Source organism: Urocitellus parryii, chromosome 1 (genome assembly GCF_045843805.1).
Source record: "Urocitellus parryii isolate mUroPar1 chromosome 1, mUroPar1.hap1, whole genome shotgun sequence".
NCBI lineage: Eukaryota > Metazoa > Chordata > Mammalia > Rodentia > Sciuridae > Urocitellus > Urocitellus parryii.
In genome coordinates, this window is record NC_135531.1 from 199,339,827 (window position 1) to 199,357,702 (window position 17,876).

Consider the following 17,876-nt stretch of genomic DNA (forward strand, 5'->3'; position numbering starts at 1 on the left):
AACTCATCATCATTGTCGTCATCAAAAGTATGCATTATGCAACTCAAAGCTAGGCTAAATGCTGTAATAATTTGAAAACAATGCCCTGGCTTACAGTATAGAAACACATTATCAACATAGACACACTTAAGGTATATTATGAACACAATAAAAATATTATGCCTTTACATGAAAAAACAGTGAAGAATTTGCAACATAAACAGATGGATTGATTAAATGTTGGAAGATATGGATACGAATATTACTGGAAAAAGCAACCATGGAATTTCCATACCCCTAAATGATGATTTGTCAGTTTTTTATTAACCCTAAAAGTGTAAAAATATGGTTAGATTGAGATTTGACTATTTAAACTAAATAATTTAACTAAACATTTTCATTGTATGAATTCTCATTTCTCTGCAAATTGATAAATAGCATAAATATGGACCATTGAATATATAACATATGCATACCCTTCTGTTATGAATCTAATCATCTATTTTGTATTTCTACAATGTCTAAGTGGGAATTAAGTGGTTAAACAAAGCACTGCTGTTAAAATGCCCTGCATTCTCTCTATTATTTCCAGATTTAATAATATTTGTGTTTCAAGTAACTTAAAATTTAATAACTTAGTGTCATAAGCCGCAAGTTGGGGGTTGGAATTATGACTTCTGTTTACATCAAACATATGAAATTAAGAGATATTAAATGATCAACTGTACATTAGGCCCAAGCCTATCCTTTTTGTCCCCTTTAACAGAGGGAGTTCATGCAGTTTTTTGGGCTCTGAAACTGCATGCTGGAGAAAGCAAAGCAGTATTTATTACAGTCCCATGAATTAGCCCAAGAGTGTATATCTCCTTGAAAAAGGCAAGAGGGTGAAGAGAAATTTAATAAACTTTATTTTTCTTTGTAGTCCATTTTGAATAAGGTGTTCTTATTTAAGTAATTTAGAAAGTGGTACAACAGGGTAATTCCAAATACAAGAGGGTTGCCTTGGAAAATATGAGTAGAGACAACTCAGTACTTTGTTATGTAATCCTTGTGAGAAGTGTTTTGGAATCTCTGGGGATAAAGAGCCTGACATAACCTTATTTTGTCATTTCTTTCTGGATCTCCTGTTCTGGACACCGCAGTGTGGTAAGATGATTGCACTAAGCAACTGCTGCTGGTTTCCCCCCAGTGTCCTCCTGGAACTGGATTAAAGTGCTGGGGGCTCTGAGCTGCCTAACAAAACTCTCTCTATATACCTGATGTTGATCCCTATGTGCATCTTCACCAGGAAAGTGAGAGCAAGTAGCATGGGAGGCTGTTTGGGATAGCATTTCTGAAGGGTAATGACTCTGCTTTTCTTTAGCAGAATTTCTGAAACATTAGCTCTCCCAGAATTTCCAAATTGGAAAAAAAAAAAAAAAGAATAATAACAACATGTAATTGTAACATGGGAATACCGCAAGAACAGCAGTTTGGCAGGAAAAGTGAATATTTCAAAATAAGGTCCCCAGCAAGAAAAGTTCTGGCCGATGTACAATTGTGGATCATGTTATCCAAACTGTTGGATTCTGGAAGATTTGGGGGTTTTCTTTCGTGGTTCCCATACCCTTAATAGAATGGTAGTACATGTACCTCATCCAAACAACTGTGTTGCTTCCCTTTCCATTCTTAACATAGGAAAATAAATATTCAAAGACACCATTACAATATGCATTCCGACCTCCAGATGTGGTTTTAACACCCTAGTAGCTGTGTCAGGTATAAAGCTTGTGTTGGGCTGATGCCTATTCTCATATGTAATGCTATTAAATGAAGATCATCTTAGAAAGCCCACTATCCTAGCATCTTAGGAAGCCCAGGATCCTAACCCTTCTTAGTGAGAACAGCTTTAGCACCAATTAAATCTTTCAACTGGTTAAGAATGATGCTTAAAGTTAATGCTTTTGGCCTATGTGTGTTGAGACTAAAATTGCATATTATTATTAAAGATTCTTAGTCTTTGAAAAATATTCTATTTGGGCTTAAAAGAAAAGATCATCCATGGATTAAAAAAAAAAAGGAAATCATAAAGGAAATGTAAGTAAATTCTAGCAAACTTGAAAAGCTAGTACAATTCAGGTTAACTCTTCCTGGAGGTGAAAATAAGTACAATTAAGGGTGATTCCTCTAGTCTCCTATGTAAATCAGATTAAATGCTTTGGAATTTAAATGCATATCTCTTACAGCTCTTTTCCTTTTCAAATAAAAAGTTTAAATGACAATGGAAAGAACTACTCATTGGCTTAACATAAATCTTTAAACTGCAGGAAGCTTCACCCTCAAAAAGTAGTTGAATCTCTGAGGAAAAAGAAAAGGCTGAATTCTATTTTTCATAAATGATGGATTATTGTACCACACTGTGTATTTTCCAGTAAAGTGTCCTTTTATTTGCACTGTGTGATTACAAGTTTCTAAAAGTATGTGTGGGGTCACTTGGGTGCTGTGGGAAAATGGAAGGAACACTGTTCTGTTAAAATCAGTAGTGAAATCAGAAGCAAACTATGTCCTGATTATCATAGGCATGTGTTTAAATTTTGCTTTCCTTAATTGGTTATGTTGTATTTACTTAAAATGAACAATTTGGCAAGTTTTTCTCCCTTGACAACAGAAAAGCGTAAACTGTTTTATAAGTTTGGCTGTTAAAATCAGATTTGTAAACCACAATATTCGAAGATTTTTCTGCAGTTTTCAGGGACCCAGTGATGGACCTTGCTTTTTAACCATGCATTTCTTACATTTATAGTTTGTATTTATAGAACTTTAAAATTATTTAATTAAAAACTGTTCCTTATATATATAGCCATATATTGACTTTACCTTCTGCATAACTCTTCTTAGAACAAATGAGCAGAATGAATGATGGCAAAGTCCTGGCAATTTGACTTGTCATCTGAGGATGATTATTTATGACAGCAGGAAATGGAAGTTGATGCTCTAGTCTGTCTCCAGGAAAGTCATCATTACAGGAAACTTTGAAGAATTTGACTATGTTAAAAAGCTGTACAATCATATCCAAGACTGCTAGTTTCTTAGGACATGTGAAAAGGAAACAAGTTAAAGCATTTAAAAACATATTTCCATTTCTTTTGAAAAGCCAGTGCACCTTACAGACATTTCTCATGTGTGGAGCCAGATGGTGGTATTGAAAACAATATAATATACATATATATCTCTCTAATTAAGAATACTATTACAGAATACCTCAGGGGTTCCAAAAAGATATAACTTACTACATAATTATTTTCATAATCTAGCATTTAGGCTGTGTCTATGTGTGTGTGTTTTAATTTGCAGAGTACTTCCTCATCAGATCATTATTCTAGCTCCAAAATGACCCAGAATTTCTTGGCAGTCTGTCATGGGAAATGACAAGGTCTTGAGGTTAGACCAGAAATAGAAAATTCTGGTAACCTGTAAAAGCTTAGATTGATTGTTCCATACAATTCCAAAGATGGACTTGTGACCAGAAATACCCTGAGACACCTTTTTTTTTTTTTTTCAGGATGTTGTTTTCTTCATCACTAGAACCCAGACCTGAGGGACTTTAACTACAGTTATCTGTTAAAGCAGATTATACACCACTGGTAGTCATTGTAATAGCTAGACCTACAATGAAAGTTGATAGGGTATCATGTAGGAATAGTATATTAATAAGCTCAGAGTAATTCTTCCAATCATACAATTTTGAAATAGTTAATTCCTGAATAATCATGATCCTGTAAAAGCAATTTTTGCTTTCTTGGGTAGTTTTTTTGTTTGTTTGTTTATTTGTTTGACTTTTTTATTTTTTGTACTCACAATTGAACCTAGGAGGCTTTACTACTGAGCCAAATCCTCTTTTATTTTTATTTTGAGACAGGGTCTCATTAAGTTGCTTAGGGTCTCACTAATTTGCTGAGTTGCTTGCTTGGGTTCTAAAGGCACTTTTTCTCTGAGGTCAATTCATCTCTAGGATTCCTTAGTTCCTTATATTTCTATTATATGATTTATTATAATTACATATACCAGGTGAATTTTTATCCATAACAGTTAAACCCAGTACTGCTATGTACATAATAGGTCAACTTGTATTCATTCTATCATCTAGCAACACTGCCTATTAATATAATGTGAGCCATATATGTAAAGTAAAATCATCTGGTAGCCTATTTTAAAGAGTAAAAGAAACATTTTAATTCTATATTTCTTGTAGCTAAAAATATCCAAAATATTACAATTTAAACATAAATCACAAGATGCATGCCAAAGCTGGGCTTGGTGGTACACACCTATAATCCCAGCAACTCTGGAAGCTTAGGCAGGAGGATGGCAAGTTCAAGGCCAGCCTCAGCAATTCAGCAAGGACCTAAGAAACTTAGTAAGACCCTGTCTCAAAATTTAAAAAAAAAGTAAAAAGGACTGAGGATGTGTTCCTTCCATTTTCCCACAGCATCCAAATGACCCCACACATACTTTAAGAAACTTGTAATCACACAGTGCAAAAATTAACTAGGGGGGTGCAAAAATCACCTCCCAGTTCAGTCCAAGTACCAAAAAATAGAGATGCATTCCAAATGCTCAAGAGCCCCAAATGACTAGTAACTACCATAGTAGAGGGCATTGTCCGATGCAGTGCTTCTCCAGTGGTTGAAGTTAAGGTCCTCTTAGAAAATGACAATATTTTTAAAACCCACTGAAAGAAATACATAAAACTCATAGTCAAAGTGTACACAGCTGCTTCAGAGGATCCGACAGCTGTGATTCTATTTTATTACTATGAGTGCTGAGTGCTGAGTACTACATAACCTATTCTTCAGACACACTAGTTGGGAAGTTCTACTCTATAGCAGTGAGTCCTAACTTTTTTCTAGCTCTAGATCCATTCACCTTTCTCACTTGTAATAGGTAATAGGCAAGAGAGTACAGTTGCCTATTACCAATTCATTTAATGAACAGATAGTTTATGATAGATTGGTGATAGATTGGGTATGTATTATGTGTATTATACATATGCTACTTATGGATTCCATTTTGCTTTTCACACTTCCTTTGCATTCTCCCAGTGTGCTGATAGATGGTTTAGCACCAATAAAAGAGAACTTAGTGGACTCTGTAACTTGTCCCATCAGTTTAAGGCAGCAATTCTCAATGGAACAATTTTGCATTCCTCCCAGGGCACATTTAGAAATGTCTACAGACACTTTTGATTGTTTCAGCTGAGGCGGGTGCAACTGGTATCTTGTTGGATCGATACCAGGGAGGCTGTTCAACATTCTACACAGTCTGCCTGAGATAGCATCCTGCAAAAAGAACTACTTGGCCTAAAATATCAATAGTCAAGAAATTCTAGTTAAAATAATACAAAGTATGCTGGTTCTTTTAAGTGGCAATCGTTGTCTTGATTCAGTATAGCATAGCACCTAGTCCATGTCTTGTCCAAAACTCTGAACCTAATTTACCATTAAAATTCCACCCTTCTCCCAGTCAACATGCAGGTAAGACTTTTCCTCCTTCTCCTCTTTCTAGCTTTATACTTCATCTTAACTGCCCATCTAGCTAACTCAAATTTACAACTGCTTTGTGATCCAACCTGGAGGAAGGAGTTGCAAAATACCTACAATTGACCAATATTAGAAGACTTCTAACAGTCTGAGGCAGATTTTTGTAAAGGAGAACTGAATTTTTTAAAAACAATACCTAATAAAGTGTCCCAAAATGTGATTTTTTTGAACAAGTGGGTTAAGAAATTAGAAACCCAGTTAGGATCTATTTTACCTTAGAGATACAACAAATTATAATCAGTAACTAATAATAAGACACCTTGAATGTGTACAGAATCTATGCTTAATGAAAATACAGATCTTATGTGTTATATTCCTCATTTAATTCACAGCCTGTAGCGTGGAACCTGATGATCATTATTAAGACATTCAGCAAGTATTTGTTCAGGAATGAATTTGACACACATATGAATTTGAAAATAAGGCTGAGAATAGGGAACTGATGAAGACATAGAAATGTTTGAGGGAAATATGTGTCCAGTTTTCACCTAAATTTTGTGGTAACGGAGCATCAATAATGAAAGTAACAAATATCAGCTTCCAAAATAAAGAAAATCAATTTGTATTAACATAAAATAGAAGATTGACAAAATTATTTGGACAAACAGAGCCTTCAAAAATACCTGCATTACTCAGAGATAGTATATAATCAGAATTAATTGCAATTAGCAATGCTAAATCATTCCTTCCCAATTTAGATAATGGGTTTTAATCTAACTGACCATAATTTTGTGTTTAAACAGATATAAAATTATTTAGATAAAAGTTATTATGCTAAATATAAAGGAATGAAAGTGAAAATGAATTGTGTATATATGGAACTACCCATATTCTGATTGCACCCTGATGTTGAAGTCATACTAATAGTTTCATGTGGTCGAATTTTACTCATATGCCCTATATACAGAGAAGGGCCTGAGCTATTAATTCAGGTAGTTGTTCTATAACTACTGTTTTCTATTCATATTTGCATAAAGTAATAATCATAAAGGAGAAATTTACTGAGAGCCTCTGATTTTGTTTTTAATCTCCAGTGTTCAGACTACATCATAGTGCTTCTGATACAAGTGACAAAAACAGAGTTAAAAGCCGATTAAAGAAGTTTATTACCCGAAGACCTTCCCTGAAAACTCTGCAAGAAAAAGGACTTATTAAAGGTACAGAAGTTTTATACTTGTATTGTTACTATGATAAGTGAATGTGCCTCCATGTCCACAGCCAATTTGCTCTAAAGGAACATTAGGATAATTTATTCTTCTTAGGTTGCTTATTAAATTTTCTGTTCTGTAACAGAGGAAAAAATAGCTGTCTAGAAAAGGAACCCTGAGAAAATAAAGATGGCCTCATGGGATCATTGAAAACAATTCCTAGCAGATAGGAATTCTGTACCAGAAGCAGCATAAAAGTATCCTAGTGGGTGGCCTGGTCAAATGACTGCAAAGTCCCATGTGCCAGTACATCCCAGTGTAGTCCTGGTGTCCCTAGCATATCTAATAACAGTAGCCTCAGAAGTGTCCTGATTTGAACAATATTATTTAATCACCCAAATTAGAATCTAAAATAAGTTCTAGGAAGAAAGTCCGAGGCAAACTATTGTCATAAAAATATGACTACAGTCTACTGAAGGGCTGAGAGTTCAATGTAAACTGAAATAATGAGATAATTTTGTAAATATATCCAAGGTAGAGAAAAATATCTGTACCAAATCATCCTTTTCACTATAAAAAAATAAAAATAAAAAACATGGTCCCTGGCATTAGAAGTAGTTAGAATTTAGACCTTGACAATTATTCTATTATGCATACTGACATTAAACAATTTATGAACTTTCTGAGCCTCAGCTTTCCCATCTGTTAAATGGAAATACTGAGAGCACATTTGGCTCACTACACATCGACTTCATACAATAATATACTAGTGTAATATACTAGTATCTTCAATTCTACCTTAGACTTTATCCTGTAGATTTTTATTTTCCTTAGGAAGGATTCAGTTGTAGATTACCTGCCATCTTGAAATAAAACTAGATTAGCAGCACAAACAGTCCCAATTTTACATAAATTCTAATTTTTCATGACTATGGCAAAATAAAAGAGTTTTTAATTCAGTGATAGGGTCTAGCTCCAATCAAAATGCTAAAGAATTAATAACCCTTGACAGTTCCCTAGAATTGGTCTCAGAAAGCAGCAGAGGAACTAGATGCTTAATGCAGTCTTCATACTGATGCAATGGAACCGCTGAACACACTCTAATGCATTCATTTCCTATCTCAGAGTTCCATTAAATTTTCACCATAGCTGACCAATGAGTCGGTATTCATTAGTAGGGCTATGGAAAATCTATGTGAAATTCTGATTTGATAAGCTTCCATTGTTGTCTTCGGTGGAATTTTTTTCCAAATACAGATCAAGTTATGCAAATGTAGTCACTTCTTGGACTTGTTTCAAATTTAACTATGAACTTTTTTCAAGGCTTTCACTGAGATTTTTTTTTCAATTGAGTAAAAGGCACTGAGCTAATTTTTAAAAGGATCTGGCCAGTCAAATTTAGTAATTTAGTCCTATTTATTATTATTATTATTATTGTTTAAAGCAGAGATTTAGAAAAAAATCAGTAAAGAAAAATCACATGAATTAAATTGATGATTAATGTTTAAATGGTCAAATTCCCCCAAACAAAATGACTCACAAAGTTATTTACATTACTGTAGGGTCAGCTGCTATACTAATTTTCATTTTCACCAAGAGGGTATAAGAGTTCCTTTTCCTTTAAAATTGATCTGCAGTGCATTTGGCTAAAGAATCTGAATCATATTTTTTAAACTGCCTTATCTTTCAGATCTGGATAAAAGGCCTACATTGCCAAAGATAGTAAACTATGCTTCCCAGTTTGGGCCCTGCATTTATGCTTCCTGCAGGTCCATAACTGAATTCCTCTTTTTCTTTTATTAACAAGCAATAAGTGTACAGATTAGTGGGTTTCACTGTGACATTTCCATATATGTATATATCACACACTGATATTGTCCATCCTCTGTCCCCACTCCCCTGATCCCTTCCTAGTTCTTGTTTTACTTTCAGGTCTATTTTTGGGGGGGTTCCATAATTGAGAGAAAATATATAATACATGTCTTTCTATGTCTGACTTACTTTGCATAGCAAGATGACCTATAGTTTCATATATTTTCCTGCAAATGACAGGATTTCATTCTTCTAATGGCTGAATAATACTCCAGTGTGTGTGTGTGTGTGTGTGTGTGTGTGAGACACACACACACACACACACACACACACTTTTCCTTATCCGTATATCTATTGACTCATTTATCTGTAGGCTGATTCCATCTTGACTATTGAAAATAGTGCTGCAATAAATGTGGGTATGGTGGTGCTTCTTTTGTATACTAACTTCATTTTCTTTGAATAAATACACAGGAATGGCATAGCTACATGATATGGCAGTTCTATTTTTAGTTTTTTCAGGACCTCCATACTGTTTACCATAATGGTTATGCTATTTTACACACCCACAGAGAGAGTGTTTGAGGGTTCCTTTCCACTACATCCTTGCAACACGTGTTGCTATTGTTATTTTGATAATGGCCATTCTAACTGAAGTGAGATGGAATCCCAATGTAGTTTTCAGTTGCATTTCCCTAATGGCTAAAGATGGTGAACATTTTTTCATGTATTTCTTGGCAATTTGCACTTCTCCTGAGAAGTGTCTACTTAAGATCAAAGTGAGCCAAGTATTGCCAGTGGCTCATGCCTGTGATCCCAGCATCTCAGGAGGCTGAGGCAGAATTGTAAGTTCAATACCAGCCTCAGCAATTTAGCAAGGCCCTACACAACTTAGCCAGACCCCGTCTTAAAATAAATATTAAAAAGGGCTAGGGACTTGGTAAAGTGCCCCTGGGTTTAATCCCCACTACCAGGAAAAAAAATCTAAGTGTGTGCTCTTTTATATAGTAGTACCAAGAATTTGAGAGAATTGAGCTTTGAATTCAGCCAGGCTTCACTGATTACCCATGTGGGAGGCAGGAATGGCTGTACTTAATAACATCCATCAGACTCATGTCCACAAAGAACATTATATAAAAAAAATTGCCCTGATATCACACATTTTAAATTAAGTCATAAACCCTTTCTTCAAAACATAGTTTTTGGACTTATGGAGACTTGGCAATTTGGGATTGCAGTTGCCAGAATCTAGATCAGAAAACTGTCCCTCAATAGTGTTATGTTTTCTAAATTCTTTAGTATGACTAATGGCAAGTATACATTGTAATGCCAAGGCTGGTGGAGGTGGTGGTGGAGATCCAGCAGATATCTCTGATTGGTAAATGGAAAGAAATCATTGTGTGTGTGTGTGCGTGTGTGCGTGTGTGTGTGTGTGTGTGTGTGTGTGTGTGTGTGTGTGTGTGTGTATTGGGGGCAGTAAAGCCATGTTTCCTCTACAAGGAAAGAGAGTGTGAAACCATTCCATGGTTCTTCATGCCTTACATATTGAAGTTGCTACACATTACAATCATAAATACTGTCCTACATAGGGAAAGGAAGATGTTACTAAGTCTATCTTTGTTTGCAATAAATATCCCAACTATTATTCATTTGCCAGAAGTCTAGAGTGAAAAAAAAATATTAGGGAATGTTATAATTCAGGTGTGAGGTGTCCCCCAAAAGCTCACATGTAGGTTCACAGGAAAAATGATTGGGTTTTAAGAATCTTAACTCAATCAGTGAATTTATCCCTTGATGGGGATTAGTTGAGTGGTAACTGAAGTGCTGGGGTGTGGCTGGAGGAAGTGGGAATCGGGATAGGGCTTTGGATATATATTTGTATCTGGCCAGTGGTGTCTCTCTCTCTCTGATTCCTGATCACCATGATGTGAGCTTCTTCCCTCTGCCACACTCCCCTGCCATGATGTTCAACTTTGAGCCCAGAGAAATGGAGCCAGGCTTCTATGGATTAAGACATCTGAAACCGTGAACCCTCAAACATTTCTACAATTGTGCTAGTCAGGTCCTTTAGTCACAGCAGAAAGAAAAAAAAAACTGACTAAAACAGAGAATCTCTGCCTCCTGAAGTTGTGTAAACTTAGGTTTGTGTTCCCTTATTTCTCTGCTTTCCTTGTATAACACTTAATAATCCAAAATGGCTGCTTGAGTTTCACCCACCATGACCATGTTATGGTTTCTATATGAGGTATCCCCAAAAAGTTCATGTGTAAGAAAATGCAAGAAGGTTCAGAGGTGAAAAAGAATAGATTATGATAGTTTTAACCTCACTGATATGGATTAACTGGTTGATAACTATAGACAGGGATGGTGTGGCTGGAGGAGATAGGTCACTGGGGAGTGGGACCTTAATAGATCAGGTGGGTGTAGCAACCATCGTGCCACTGCAGTGACAGTCTTTAGAAAGCTCCCTGAGTGCATTTATGTTTGCCAAGGGGATGACAACATTTGTGTATGTATTATTTTACTACATTGACCATCTCACTGGAAACGCAACTTGAATCAATTTAATTTGTAGATTATAGGCACAAGGGTACACTTTAGGATAGTAGGTGTGCTTGTGCACATCTTCTACATAAGTCAGTTTGGCTAACACTAGCAAATAAATTATTACTTCAGTTCCCAAAACAAGTAATCATTCAAATAATAGCACTGACTTCAAAAAAAGGACGTACTCAAAAATATAGTTTTTAGAAAAGATTACAACCTTTTTATCTATGAATATCATTTCCAAATATCAAAAAAAATAAGATGGTATATTTGGAAAGTGGTTTTATCCATCTTAATATGAACATAACCCATGATATTAATGCAAACTGAAATTAATGTCATACTAGTTCAATTTTTTAATCAGTACATTGTAAAGTAGACAATCTACTTAAAGATTCAGAAGTATATGGTTAAAAGGAATGTTTTCCAGCCTAGTCCCAGTTTTGCTCCAAGGAGCCACCACTTCGGTTTCTACTTTTAGCTCTCCTAGCGGTTGGCTCCAAATCTATACTATCTAGGGCGCAGGGTGGTTTGTGTCTGTCAGTGTCTTTCTTTTCTTTAATGCTATAATGTCATAATTTATCAGTCTTAGACATTAATTCATATTTCTGATGTAATAGGAATGAACTGGACTCAGTTCTACCACGCCTCTTCTCTACTCCTCCTCAAATACACATAGTCAGAACAGCTAGTCTTACTGTCTCCCCTCTGTCTTTTCTATTATACTTCTCTATCATAAAAATTTATACTACTTCATTTATCTCTACAATTATAATTCTTTAGTAGGTGCATTCAAAAAGTTAAAATTTTTTAAAAATTGATAATGGCATATTCATGTAAAGTTGTTTACTGAAGTGCTGTTAGACTTCCTTCTCTGTTCTTACAATATCATAACCCCTGTGACTCTCAAAAGTAATTCCCTGATCATGGTGAAAAAGTTGCTCCTATATTTCACATGTGAGAGTCATATTAATAATGTTATTCTAATTTAAACCCACATCTAAGATTTTTTCTGTATTTTGGATCAAATTGTGAACAAAAACAATAATCAACTTTACTTGGAACATACAAATATGACAGAATCTTTGTCTAAGAAATATGGGATTAATATATCTGTAAGTCCAAAGTTGTAATTTATGGGTATATAACAAGGAATGATATTCGTACTTTCAACTGCAATGCTCCACCATTCACTTAAAATCATATCATCTTTTAGCTTGGCTTATTTTTTGATTATAACATTATTGTACAAATTTCCTCCCCAACAGAGTTTTATTTTATTTTTTCGTGTTTTCTAAGTCTTTATGTCATCAAATGCTCTCATCTTCCCAGTGTAGTCTTTCATGTTCTGCTCTTTTTTTCCCTTGAATATCTTCTAATGTTTTTCAATCCTTATTCCAATTTGGATTGGTTACTTTCCAGGGTTGTTACCCTGTGATTTCTTTTCACTGCTTTTCAGCTGTATTTGCTGTCCTCTGAATCCATGGCTTTTACTTCTCATTTAAATACCTTCTACTCTGTGACAGGCTCCTTTAATGTGTTTAGAAAACCTGAGACCTCATAGGTCAGAAAATACCTTCAGTATGCCCACACACTTGATCAATAATTTAGTTGGTTTTTAAATTCCTTTGCATTTAGAAGACAGACTTGCATTTTTCAGTCATAACTGTTCCATTTTTAAACACTGATGGTTACTTTGAATTTTTTTCTCTCAAAATCTTTGGCTATTTTGGATTTATTTTGAGATTTTGTCATCAAGATAATGTATGTAGTTAACAAAATTTTTAAATCTATTCTTAGCACTTAATTTCAAGAATTATGACTCTAAAAAAGAATTATAGCTCTCTGATGGTATAGGTGACACACACCTATGATCCCTCTTACTCAGGTGAATGAGGCAGGAAGATCACAAATTCAAGGCCAGCTTCTGCAACTTAGTGAGGTCCTGTTTCAAAATAAAATATAAAATGATCTGAGGATGAAGGACAGTGGTAGACCTCCCTGTGTTCAATTTTCAGTATTGGGGAAAAAAAGTAGTATTTTTTTCAACTATGTAATTTTTCTCCATTTTTGTTTGTTTGTTTATGTTGATATGTTTCTCTGACTACTGTGCTTCCTCTTTTGAGGTATTTATTAGGTGAATATTTAATCATCAGAATGGATTATTTCATTCAATCTTATTATTCTCATATTCTGAAAGAATTGTTTTATTTCCCAATATTTACATTAATTTTCTTATTTTATCAATAATATTTTCAATTTTCTAGATTTTTTTCTTTTATTCAACTTGTTCTTTTTTGTATATCTCATTCTCTCACATACAAATCTTTTGTTGACCATTCTACTCCCATGACTACTAAGTGCACGTACACACATACAGAGGCACACACACACAAATGTGTTCTCAACATTCATCTGAGGACATAAATTGGAATTTGCTGTTGTTTTGGACTTTTGATTTTTTATTTAAAACATTCTTTTTTATGCCTTGAATCATCAAATTTACCTACCATACGTTGATTTATTTGTCTCATTCTATTTCTAACAAACTAATGCCTTTGTTCAAATATCTGATAGGCATGGTTGCTCATTTTTATTAAAGAATGATGCTCCAATAGATTGGGTGGAGCTCTAAATGCATGAGTAGAGCTTTATCAATGAGATAGTTTTGCTTAGGGTGATCTGTCAGTGGCTCCAACACCTTCCTCAAATATCATGTATTTCCAAGCAATGCAGAATACCCTTTCGACTATTGATAAATGGAATGAATAACTCTGATGACAGAAAGTTTTCAACTTTATTTTATGGCTAATAAAATTGAGGGGCTGGGGTTGTGGCTCAGCGGTAGAATGCTTGCCTAGAATGTGTGAGGCACTGGGTTCATTAAATCCTCAGCATCAAATAAAAAATAAATAAATAAAATAAAGGTATTTTTTAAAAAAAGAAAGAAAAAGAAAATTGAGGAGAAAAAATTTTAGTGTATTTGGAAGTAATTTGAGAATTCAACCAAGGCAGGTTTGACACTGGATTTTTTCATTTATCAGCAACCTAACTAAATATATGGCTATTGGATTTCTTCCCTATGATATGTACTTGAGTTTAGTTTAAATGATATATAAAAAGAACCTCTCTCGGTGCCCAGCTTATTTTTGCCATTCAACTACTGCTCAGCTTATTGTTGCCATTCAACCACTGGTTTCTCCCTTTCTTCATTTCTTGATTCTCCTTTCCTTTCTTCTTTTTTTATTTCATCTTTCCAAAATTTATTTCCTTCCTTTCGTTTCCTCTTTTCTCCTTAGTGTCCTGGAGAAAATTATAATCAAGATGATACCAGGAAACCATTATCCCAAGTATTAGTTTAAAATTTGAGAAATCAATCCAAGCATGTGTCTAGGAAAGGCAGAAATAACTCACACACTTCAAGGAAAGTGCATTAACAAGTTGAGATTGGATTATATTTATCTTTTTGATAATTTGTATTGTGGTACTCGTCATACATCAATGGACATGAGCTCATTACTCTCGCTTACATAGTGTCATAGAGTTGCTGGAATATTTAAGTAATTACCCACACAGACACACAAATTATTTAAGGTTTCTGTCAAAAAAAGAAAATAATGTTTTTGAAAAACTATAGAACTTTTGTAAAATGTGTCAATTATATTGAGAAGCAAAGAAAGAATTTTCACTCACATTGCAGATACAAGTTATCAGGCCTAAACTTTCTGCAAAAAGTCATGTTTATGAATAGCAAAATTATTAAGAGGAAAGTATTTTTAAATAATTAATTAGAGCTAATGTATGACAGTATAACCTTATTGTCACACTGTTAATTTAAGCAAAATATATATGCACAACAATGCAATGTAGCATTGAGTAGACACATGCTCCAACTTTGTCACTGGATCAGTGTTAGTCTGAGAATAACTTTATTTGAATTTATATACTAGGCCATGGGTCTATCATTGCTAGGGCCTGAAATACTTCCACAATATGCACTAATGTGCTTAAAAATATCTTGTAAATCTTCTTTTCTTTAAACTTCTTTATGGTTTATAAGTGAACTGTGATCCTTACGTGTGAGCTATGTCATGATTTAATATTAGCCAAAATTAATAGTCAACCTTAAGCTTCTTTATCTTGGCCTCAAAGCTTCCTGGTTCCTTTGCATTAGTAGTTCCCAGGCAGTTTCTGTTATTTAAGGGCTCCTGGAGCAAATGTGTTGGTAATAGAGTACCACATAGCCAGCTTTGGTTCAATAATAAAATACAGGTCACTGTGAGAGACAGAAAATGTTGGGGCAAAGTGCACCTGGGTAACAGGTTAAGCCTGTGTCTTTTAAAAGCTTGTTATCCATGGAGGAAATGATCCAGGTCTTATGAGATATTAAAAGCAGAATAACTTTGGAGCAATGAAAGAAAATGAGGTCCAGAAATGGGACTGTATTAGGTAAGGGGTAAAAATGAGCCCGAATAACAAGTTGGTTTCCCCATGGTTCAATAATTTATTTTCATATGGGAAGAGATCTTTTTATACAGACATTAGTTCGAATATAAAATTGAGATGGTGACTTACATGTATAATAGGCCCTCCAATGTCCATTCATTCTGCATCAGTGGATTTCAAAGAATTGAAAATATTAGAAAAAAAATAATGTTTTGTTTTTAGTTACATGGCATCTAAATCCCATACTAGCTCTTGCCCTGGCAGTAGGTGCTAGCTTTTTACATACTATGGACCAGAGTTTTGGTATACCCTACATGGTTATTCAAATTCTGATGATAATTCAAAATACTGTATTTGAAATTTCCAGTTTGAGGACTTTCAAATTGTCATAGAAGTAAAAGAAATATACATGTACATCAATAAGGAACAGTAATAGGTGGAGGCAAGCCTGCTTTCAACATGTGAATATGGACTATGTTTTAAACATATCCTGTACATTAAGTCTGATTGTGTGTGTGTGTGTGTGTGTGTGTGTATACAAAAGATACAAAACCTCCTTCTTTTCCACTTCTAACATTGGACAAGCCATAATGACTAATGCTCTCCAAAACATGTATTTTCAATCAGCCACAAGTGACTATAAGTCAGGTAAATTGATGTTTCCTTCTGGTGTCAGAAGGCTGCTACCCTCTGGAGAAGTGGTCCATGACCATTTTAATTCTCTAATCACATCCTAAGCCTTTCCTCTATGAAACCACTAAAGAAAAAGATGCAAGTCCTATTTTAAAAGTTGGCATTTATTATTGATGTCCTGCTGTTTTCCTGCAGGTGTTTTCATCCCACATCCTGCAGCCTCCCCTTGTGACACCTAAAGTCAGCTTTGCAGACAATGGGAGCTTCTTCAGCCTAGTTCTTATTGGCTTTTCTGGATCTCTGTAGATGCTGTGAACAGAATCCAAACTTGGTGCAGATATTGACTATTTCTCTTATAATTTTTATAATTCTATACTTCACACAAATTGCAGGCTGATGATTTCATGCTATGTGAAGGTAGGCAATTCAGGGAGATTAGAGCAGAACTTCATCCTGTCCTAGAAATTGATAATTTGAACAAATGTGTAAATAAATGCTTCATATGAACTGAGACATTGAACTTTCCGTGGCATTCCAGACGGGAGGTCTGATGCCTTCCTCACTCCTGGTATGAGTGGGATTTAAGAGCCCATGTCCTGTATATGTTGAGAGTATCTGTGGGGATGGTGCAAATCAGACTTTCTACAGCCAGCTCACCTTACCAGAACCACACTCAACAGATGTGTTAGACTGTAACCAGCAAGGAAATATTAATGTCAACATTTCATTTTGACATAATCTAAGATTCAGAGAATGCTGTTTTGTGTTGTTTAGTATCACTGACAGTTTGGCCTATGAATCTTTTCCCCCAAAATTTATGTCTTTCATAAATAACAGTATTTCATCAGTTTACAAGGACGAAAATAAAAAAAAAATGTATGTCATTTTATTGGGGGGGCTCAAATTTTGTTCGATATAAAAATATCTCCCTGGTGGCTTGTTATACCTACCTGATTAGTGACAGTAAAGATCAACTAGTCCCAAGCTGTTAGTGATGGAATGTGCCTGTGATTCCTACTACCTGGGAGACTGAGATTGTAGGATTGCTTAAATCCAGAAGTTCAAGGCCAATATGGGCAACATAGTGAGAACCCATCTCAAAATAAAAATGATAGTAATCAAAAAATAACCCCTGTTGAATTTAATCATTAGTAAAAGAACTCCATGTTTCCTGTATTTTCTGTTTTTTTTTTTTTTTAATTTTTTTTCCCTATGGGAGGGAAGGAGGAGTCTGTATCAGAATTTGGAGAATTACAATTTGTTATCTGTCCATGTTAGTCAAATTGCAATATGGAAAGGTGTAACTAACAGCTTTTCTTTGAAACTGAGTATGTTGCTCTAAGTGTATTTTATCAAAGCATTTTCTGGGGCAACAGATCTGAAAAACATAAACTTTATGTAGTATTGCTCCTCCTTAGATATTTCCTTTTAATATGTCCTTTCTTTTTGAAGATAAAATAGAAGAAGTACATGAAAGAGTCCTGGGAATAGGCATCCATGTCATAAACACCCTCCTCCCCCTCTTCCCCATCCAGGGCTCCCAGACCCTGAAATTTGGAAATGATTTGATTGAAGTGTTGACTACCTTGATCTTGTTTGAATACTCCTCCTTCTTCATTGTCTTCTCTCTATGGGAGGCAAAAGTCCTGTCATGGAGTCACTCCTGGGAGGGAAGGAGGTATTTCTAGCAACCATATTTTCCAAACACAAAATTGAGACACATGGCTTGACA

The 17,876-nt window shown here is 34.9% G+C and overlaps 1 protein-coding gene across 1 annotated transcript in view; it reads left to right on the forward strand.

Annotated features, from left to right (window-relative positions):
• The window catches only part of Arhgap15 (Rho GTPase activating protein 15), a 366,446-nt gene that overhangs the window by 109,833 nt on the left and 238,737 nt on the right, over nt 1-17,876 (forward strand). The window contains exon 4 of the mRNA XM_077794408.1: nt 6,593-6,715. Coding sequence (XP_077650534.1) covers nt 6,593-6,715 — 123 coding nt within the window. The remainder of the gene's footprint in view (nt 1-6,592; nt 6,716-17,876) is intronic.